At 45.3% G+C, this 8,257-nt stretch overlaps 1 protein-coding gene across 1 annotated transcript; it reads right to left on the bottom strand.

The window, feature by feature from the left end:
* Positions 1-2,139: 2,139 nt before the first annotated feature.
* Positions 2,140-4,556, bottom strand: LOC146220759 (E3 SUMO-protein ligase ZBED1-like). Its single transcript, XM_084693215.1, has 7 exons — positions 4,376-4,556; positions 4,079-4,187; positions 3,860-3,999; positions 3,086-3,763; positions 2,444-2,831; positions 2,275-2,368; positions 2,140-2,149 (listed from the first exon to the last, which is right to left on the bottom strand). Exons 1-7 carry the CDS (start codon positions 4,442-4,444, stop codon positions 2,140-2,142), a joined length of 1,488 nt encoding a protein of 495 aa, XP_084549341.1. The 5' UTR covers positions 4,445-4,556.
* Positions 4,557-8,257: the final 3,701 nt, after the last annotated feature.

Here is an 8,257-nt window from a genome sequence, read left to right as displayed (position 1 = left end):
GCGAGACTTCTTGAACTTTACAGTGTTTCCCTCTTCGACAGCAGCTCCCACTGAGAAGAGATTCCCGGATAACTTGGGAACATACAGCACGTTGTACATTGTGACGTTCTTCACATCACTCCTGTAAAATGTCATTCTCAGGTTAACGTTACCAAGTTCTAGAGCGTCAACCACTCTGCCATCTCCAAGTTTCACAGACTGTGGTTTCACAGACACTAGAACTTGGAAATCGCCTGTAGTCCCGGAGGTTATCTTCATGACACGTCATGTGCTTTGAGGCTCCAGAGTCGATTAACCACGCAATCTGATGTGTCATTTCAGCCCGAGTCGCCTCTCCAGCGACGAAAGCACTCTCAGACGCGTCTCCATCATGGCCGCATGTTACGTGTTTGGCTTTGTGGGATCTGGCCTGTCTTCTCATACCTGGACAGTCACGTTTGATATGTCCTTCCTTCCCACACTTATAACACCTCCACGAGCCGGGTCTGTCGGCTCTCGCTGTCCGGTAGTTGGCCTGCATACGGACTTGTGAGGTTGTCAATGCTGACGAGCCTCCGGACGCGGCACCACTGAATACAGCATCACCTTCAGCGGACACTCGCTTTTGTTCTTCGTTAATTAAAGCCTGCTGTACGAACCGCAGCGTTAGACTGTCCGACTTCGTCTCCAGCGCAGTGACGATCGTAGCGTAGCTTGATGGCAGACTACCCAGGAGTGTTACGATCTGGTCCTCCTCTTCAATCACCGCACCTATTGCCCCCAGCTGGTCAGTTAACTCTTTCATTCGCTTTAAATGTTCGGTTATATTGTCTCCGTCCTTCATTTCACATCTGAAGTACTTTTTCTTTAGGAACAGCTTGTTTGCTAGAGTGTCTCTCTCGAAACGTTCTTTTAGCGTGTCCCACGCTTCCTTGGGGGTTTTACAGCTCGTTATCAGGTACAGCTGGGGAGTACTCACGTTCAGCACCAACACAGAAAATGCTTTTGCTTTCCGTTTTTCAAATTCTGCTCTTGCCTGTGCACTTGCTCCTTCACCCACATAGTCAGTTTCCATCACCATGCCCCATAGTCCTTTAGCTTTCATCAAATGTTCCATCTGGAATTTCCACGTTGCCCAGTTCTCTGGCCCACCCAGCTTTTAAATAAACAGTTTGTCTTCCATTGAGAGTCCCACAACACTGTCTATGCACCGCACACAAAACAAACGAAAAAACACCTCTTCTTTGCTTCACGACGAACTGGGCCCATAACCTGTTGAGTTTTGAATGACACGCTTTATTGTTCACAAACATGTCAATTTATAGGGAGGTACCAAAGAAGAAATAACAGGGTTGTGGTAGCACACTAGATGCGGTGACACCTATTGGCAAATTACAATATTACCAACACAAAAGATTAACACAACAGATTTAGTTGCAGTACTGCCAGTAAAGGTGGGATGCAAGTGTTCATATAGGATTTTTTGTGGGTTAGTAGTGTCCTCGTCCAGCAACACATGAGCACCCAGTCGTTTCTATTTCAACTGACGATGAAACTAAAACCCAGGACCGGTGATGTGGGACTTTGAGGCTCTGACTAGGCTCTATGTCTGCTTTAAGGTAGTGCTGGTGAGATGAGGCCCCGTGAATTGATCGAATCTTTCGGGCCAAATGCTTCACCAAAAGGCCTGATCGACAAAGCCCAATTAACAGCTCATTTAGGAATACTGACATCTGCTGGTATGTTACAGTAGTGGCTCTCTGTTATTTTTCCAGTGTGTAAAAATCTCCATTAGAGGTATTTTAAAGCCAGATGAAAAACCTAATCTATCCTGATCCTGGTATCTTGATAGAGTAATAATGATTGTATATAAAAATATAAATTGGTCATTTGTGATATATTGACACATATAATATAATAATAGTATATTATAACATAATACATATATAGAGTGTTGGATGAGTGGTATTTTTTTTATGGATAAATAAACATATGAAGTGCTTGTGTGACTGGGTTATAACTGGGATTGGGGAAGTTGGCTGGGGGATGGGGAGTTGTTTTCAATGATTTTTATTTAGGAACAAGATTTTCTCGACTGTGTTGGGGCTGAGGCGATTCCTTCTTTTAGAAACAACTTCCCCAGCCTTTGAAAATACCCGTTCACATGGGACTGAAGAGGCAGGGATACACAAAAATTGAAGTGCCATCTTGTACAAGTGCGGATAAAGGTGCTTGTGATTGTGCCAGTACAGCAGTGGATCCTCTTGTCGTGGGAGGTAATTTTCTCCCAGGTACCACTGAACCTCCACAGAAGCCTCGGCCTCCGTATTGGACACTCCACGCCTCTGTGTCACTATCGTGTCCAGCAGCTGCCACAGGTTACTACTACCTACAAAAAGAGTACACACCAGTATGTCATTAAACATTTATAATATAGATGTCATCATAGGAACACTTGCTGTACCTGAGCTGGATGTGGATGATGTTGAAGCCACTGGTGCAGCAGCATCACAGGTGGCAGTTGGAGGTGTCTGCATTTCTCTTGCACATTCTGTTTGCAGTCGTTTGACCGCCTCATTCGCTTTCAGAGGGCTGTGGAACCCCAGGTCTTTAAACCTGGGGTCCAGCAATGTTGCCTGTGTCATCACACTGACAGACTCCAAATTTTCCATGTGGTCAATTAAGCGATGGATGAGGTTGACAGCTAGATGTTTTGCTGGTTCAGTTTTTAAATTTGCAACCTCACACTGAATAGTGTGGTGGAGCATCTTCATCAGTGGTATCACCTTTGAGCCGGAGACACGTTTCTCCTCAGAGAGCTCCACAGTGGCTCGCTGAATTGGGCCTAACACCTGTAGTGAGAAAGTTAGATCAGACAAGATTAGCTGTATAAATAACACCGCAGGGTGTGTCTGAGGATGGGGGGGGGGGGGGGGGGGGGGGGGGGGCTCAGAAGACAATAGAGGGGGTGTTGGCTGAAGTTTCTAGAATAACCATTTGATATACAGGAGAAATACAAGATAAATACAATGTTTCTTATTGCAGATATAAGCATTCTATCATTTGAGTCCAGATATATCATGTGCAATATTTTGCCATTACACACCTTTGTCACTTCCTCAATTGCGTCATTTTCCAACAAGGTGAGTGGGAGAAGGTCTGTATGAAGGGAAGCCAGGGCTGCTCCCACAGCTTCACGCTGTTCAAACAGCCGTTCCAACATTAAAAACGTGCTATTCCACCTGGTGTCTACTTCGATATATAGTTTGTGCTTAGGCCTGCCCATTGATGCTTGTAGTTGGCCCAAATACTCTTTGGCTGTCGTGCTGGTCCGGAAGTAAGTCACGATCTTCCTGGACTTTTCACGCAAGTCTGCCAGCATAGGGACCTGCTCAAAGGACTTGCGCACAATTAGGTTGAGGGCATGAGCCACACAGATGCTGTGCCTGACCCCCAGTAGCCTTACAGAAGCTTTCATGTTTGCTGCAGCATCTGTGACCAAGCAGCTCACCTTGCCCTTGATCCCCCAGTCGTCCATGATCTTAGCCTGTGCCAGGGCTAAATTCTCAGCAGTGTGACGCAAAGGAAAGTATTCCACTCCTAACATTGCCGTATTAAGAGTGTCTTCCTCTGTAATATAATGGCACGTGACACCCAGATATGCCTCCATGTTCATGGAGGACCACATATCTGCTGTAAGACTTACAGCTGCAGCCTTCTGGACCTCTTCCTTTGCCTTCTCCTTTGCCAATGTAAATTTATCTTCCACCATAGCCTTTAAAGCCTGTAAAAGAAAACAAAGGTGCATGATATATATAATATTACTGCGGAAATCTTTGTAATAGTAATTCCACTAGCATCATCGATTTGTAACTCATACCTGTCTTGATGGAAGAGTGTAGTTTGGATCAAGGACACGGATGAGATTCCTAAATCCCTCATCCTCTACCACTGAGAATGGTTGGGAATCTTTGGTGATCATATCAACCAAGGCTTCATCCACATCATGCTTCCTGGTACCTATACAGAAGAAAAAATATGTCAGCATAGTACGGGAGTATTAAGGGGTATTGCATGTAAGAGATGAGGTATATATTACTTGTCCTTGTTTGTGGCTGTGCATTCTCATGCAATGCACGGTAATGCCTCCACATACAGGTGGTGTTGTTGCTGTAACAGAGTTCTTTCTGGCACAGCCGACACTTAACCTTAAAAAATAACATTGTTAGGAGAATCTTTAAAGAACATTTCATATTGTATGTTCCAGCATACGTATGTCTAGTGAACATTATTGCTGTATCAACATGTAAGACATATGTCTTATTTATCTTATGGATTTTATCTAGGCCTATGTTATGTAGGCTACCTCATCTATTTTCTATCATTAATCTCATACCTTTTTGGGAGAAATCAGGTCAAAATGCTGCCAAACTGAAGATGTCCTTCTCTTACTTGGTGGTTCCATAGTATCACTAGAGAGTTCTATAACAATCACCAAACTTACCACTTACCTGATCCGCAGCTAATCCGCAGAACATTTCCTCTATTTCCCGCGGCTTTTTAAACGAATCGGATCACTTCACGAGGCAGTCACGTGACTAAACACAAACGAAGCCCCGTTTGTCAAACGGGGCCTCGTTTGTGTTTAGTACGTCACGTGGTGCTGTGACAAACGATACAGGCCTCGAGACAGGCTTCATGTGGACACGCCCCCCTTTGCTCGACACAGGCTTCGGGGCTTCCGTGTCGGACGTAACATCACTACTTTAAGGTAGACAAGGTTGTGTTCCACCTCCTTTATTAAAACGCGACCAACTTTATTGCGGTGGAGGTAGCTAGCTACTGATTAGACTCTGAGCTTTTCAGGTTATTCATCGCTTCACCCGCCGTCCGTAGCAACAGAGTTGCTAAAGTAGCTAAATTTGCTGGTTTACGTTATTTGAGGCCTTTTTTTCAGGTCGGCCTCCCATCCCTCGATAGTAGAAGGCAGAGGTATGATCAAATTGTCCAGATTCAGGTGTAACAGGCATGTTTTATTTCGCATCAGAATTAGCTTACCGCAATGACTGTTTGAGCGTTACCATGACAATCGCCGGATCCGGAAGTTTCCTTTTTCTTGCTATTTAGCTAACTTGTTAACCGTAACCATGACGCGTTGCTGGGACAATGGAGGCGTATGAAGTGATTTAAAGACGTTAGCCCAAACGTCCGGCTCTAGTGTGTGGTAAATGTACACTACCTGGTTCTTAGATAATTGGCGAGTATTGCTATTGAATCATTACCGAATTGGCACCAGCCCCGAACCAGCACCTTGGAATTTTTGGTTTAAAAAGGGTGTGTGTTCGTGTATGTTGGGATATGTTATGTACCTTATCTAAATATCTTAATTAACGTTGGAGTTGATAGTTTAAACCTACAGTTTTGCACTTTAATTTGTAAGCCTGTGTTTGTCAATTACATATACCGTTTGTTGTTTTCAAAATAAAATGAACTAAAATGGTCCAAAAATTCTATATATTTTTTTGAATATTTTTTTAATTAATCGTTTCGATTAATCGATTAATCGAAAAAATAGTCTACAGATTAATCGATAGAAAAATATTCGTTAGTGGCAGCCCTAATTGAATGTCAATCGTGTGCCGGGTGAGCTAGCTAGACTATGCAGCTAGCATGGAAGAAAGTTACGTAATGTGAAGAAACTGAATTAAAGTACAAAATACACACCAGGGACGCCGACAACCTCAGCAACCCTGCGCCAGGCATCATTTTTTTTGTTTACGTCTCTGTAATCGAACAAAGACGTATCGTACAATACTGGGTATGAAGACACACATACGATGAGTAGCTCTTCCATCTTGAAATTGTCAAACCTAGAAATGTTTACCATGATCAACACTTGCTACTTTACAAGAAACAAGAAACCGACCCAATTGGCCATCGCTGGCGTTTTCACGCTCCTCATTTACATGAAGTTGAGAAAATCCAACTTTCGCCGCCCTGCTCGCCTTCCCACAATGCCCTACGCGAGCATCGCCGCCCCGCTCGCCTTCCCACAATGCCCTACGCGGGCGTCAACGCCTGGTTTCATTGAAAATGAATGGGAAGCCGACGCCCCGCTCTGCCCGCCCCGCTGCAGTGTGAACGCACCGTAAGACACTCTTACCCTCTCTCTTACAAGCGTATCATGACTCCCCTCCCTTATGTGGCCATCAAGGTATGTTCAAGACGTACAAACAAATCCATGATGTGGCTTTCTGGGCTCAAATGTGGGAGGAGTTATGTCCGTGCCTGCGTGGTTTGCCAGACACGCAAAGGAGAAAACAAAAAACCTAGTGGAAAACTCCAACAGACAGAAGTGAGCTATCCAAATGAAATGCTGGGAAACGACATCATGGGGTCTTTGCCCTGCAGCCCAGAAAGAAATGAACACCTTCTTGTGCTGGTGGATTACTACACTCGCTGGGTGGAAATGTTCCCCATGCGCACAGCATCCGCACCAGTCTTTGCTCGCTTGTTCCGGAAAGAAATCCTCACTCGCTGGAGAGTTCCAGACTTCATCCTCAATCGGACAGAGAATCCCAGTTTGTTTCCAACTTCCAAGAACTTTGTAAGAACTGGACAGTAACCCCAAAACTGACAACAGCCTACCATCCTCAAACGAACCTCACTGAAAGGATGAACCGCAACCTAAAATGCATGATTTCATCCTACGTTGTGGAAAAGCACAGAAAATGGGATCAGCACTTACCTGAATTCCAATTTGCCCTAAATTCTGCCATCCATGAGACCACAGGTGTATCCCCAGCCAAGCTACACCTTGGGCGGAAACTTTGGAGCCCCATGGATAAACTACTGAAGGGTCAAAATCTTTCCCCCAATGCTGCCGGATATGATGTAGTACAACATATCAAAGATCTGCAAAATAAGGCAGACCTCAACAGTAAGAAATCAAAGGCGAGACAGCTGAGAAACTATAGCAAACACCGAAAATATGTTACATTCTTGCCGAAAGACAGGGTATGGGTGGCAACCATCCCCAATCTTCCAAGGCAAAACACTTTTCTGCAAAGCTGGCTCCGAAGTGGAAAGGACCGTACAGAGTCTTGCGGCAGCTAGGCCCAGTAAACTTCGAAGTGGTAAAAGAAAACACTGGGGAAGGTCTGTGCAATGTACATGTGAACAATATCAAGGCTTGTTATCCGACTGCAGCCAAGATTGACAAGCAAGAGAGACAAAAACTGTACGACATCTTCGGGGAGGACTCTGATGAGGAGGACTCCCTCGGTTTGGATTAGCTGGCACTTTACCAACCATGGGTTGTCCTTCCATGGGCGGAGGTGTGTAGCAGAGTGCCTAATTCGTGCCGCTGCTTTAACCGACACGGGTCATGTCAGGAACGCGGCTTCCACTCACGTCAATGTGGGAGTGTCCCTGCGAATATTAGGGTGCTCCGAATGATTGGCAAAAGAGAAGAAACAGACACAGACGGAGCCTGAAGGAGCTACCTAGTTATACAGTTACGCGACACGGAGAACCACCCGGCACCGAAAAGGTTGGATCGCCCACACGGAGATCCACATGGTCGTAAATGTGAACCGGCAACCTGCCGTTCTGCCTTCCTGGGGACCAGGGCAGATCCGTAGCGTCTAACGTGTCCATGAGTCTAGACTGGAGAACTCCTTGCTCGTCTCATGGACTACTGTGCGACTCTCAAGCTGCTCCACCCTCAAGCCGCTCCACCACCCCATGAACGCACCCACGACTACACACATCCACCCTTACACACCACACACCACAGACTGGTCACTGCATCGTTTTGTTTATTTTATTTTGGGATTCGAGTATCGTGGATACAGGCAATTAAATTGCTAATGTTTTGTTTTGTTTTCCTTGACGTGGGTCTAAGAGGGGATTGATGTTGGTTTTTGATTGTGTGTTTGTTTTGTTTAGTAAAATGAGGAGTACCACGTAAGTTTGCATCAATTCTCCTTATTTGCCTTTGTTGTATATTCCTTAATTGCTGACGGTGACACACCCTAGTAAATTGGCAGGATTGCGGGCCTGCCTGGTGCCCAAACTTTCACTACCTGGGGTTGCCACCGTTAGACCACTACAGCGGAGCGGGCGGCGCAGAGCGTCGGCTTCCAATTCATTTTCAATGACACCGGGCGTTCCTGTTCAGAACAAAGTTAGGTAATGTGACGAGCCTGAATTTAAAGATGACATTAAAATAATAATGAATGGTGCATGGTTCCCGATGTTGCCAATGTCCCTGGTG

The sequence above is a fragment of the Hypomesus nipponensis genome, chromosome 27 (assembly GCF_054491055.1).
Source record: "Hypomesus nipponensis isolate SF chromosome 27, ASM5449105v1, whole genome shotgun sequence".
In the NCBI taxonomy this organism is placed as follows: Eukaryota; Metazoa; Chordata; class Actinopteri; order Osmeriformes; family Osmeridae; genus Hypomesus; species Hypomesus nipponensis.
The sequence above is the reverse complement of the archived record's forward strand: the minus strand, read 5'-3'. Positions and strand labels throughout refer to the sequence as shown.

Coding starts and splice junctions, on each gene's coding strand:
- LOC146220759 (XM_084693215.1), bottom strand. CDS start 4,444: ATGGAACCACCAAGTAAGAGAAGGACATCTTCAGTTTGGCAGCATTTT. Junction 4,188..4,375: donor ACCTGATTTCTCCCAAAAAG/GTATGAGATTAA, acceptor TTATTTTTTAAG/GTTAAGTGTCGGCTGTGCCA. Junction 4,000..4,078: donor ACAGCCACAAACAAGGACAA/GTAATATATACC, acceptor TCTTCTGTATAG/GTACCAGGAAGCATGATGTG.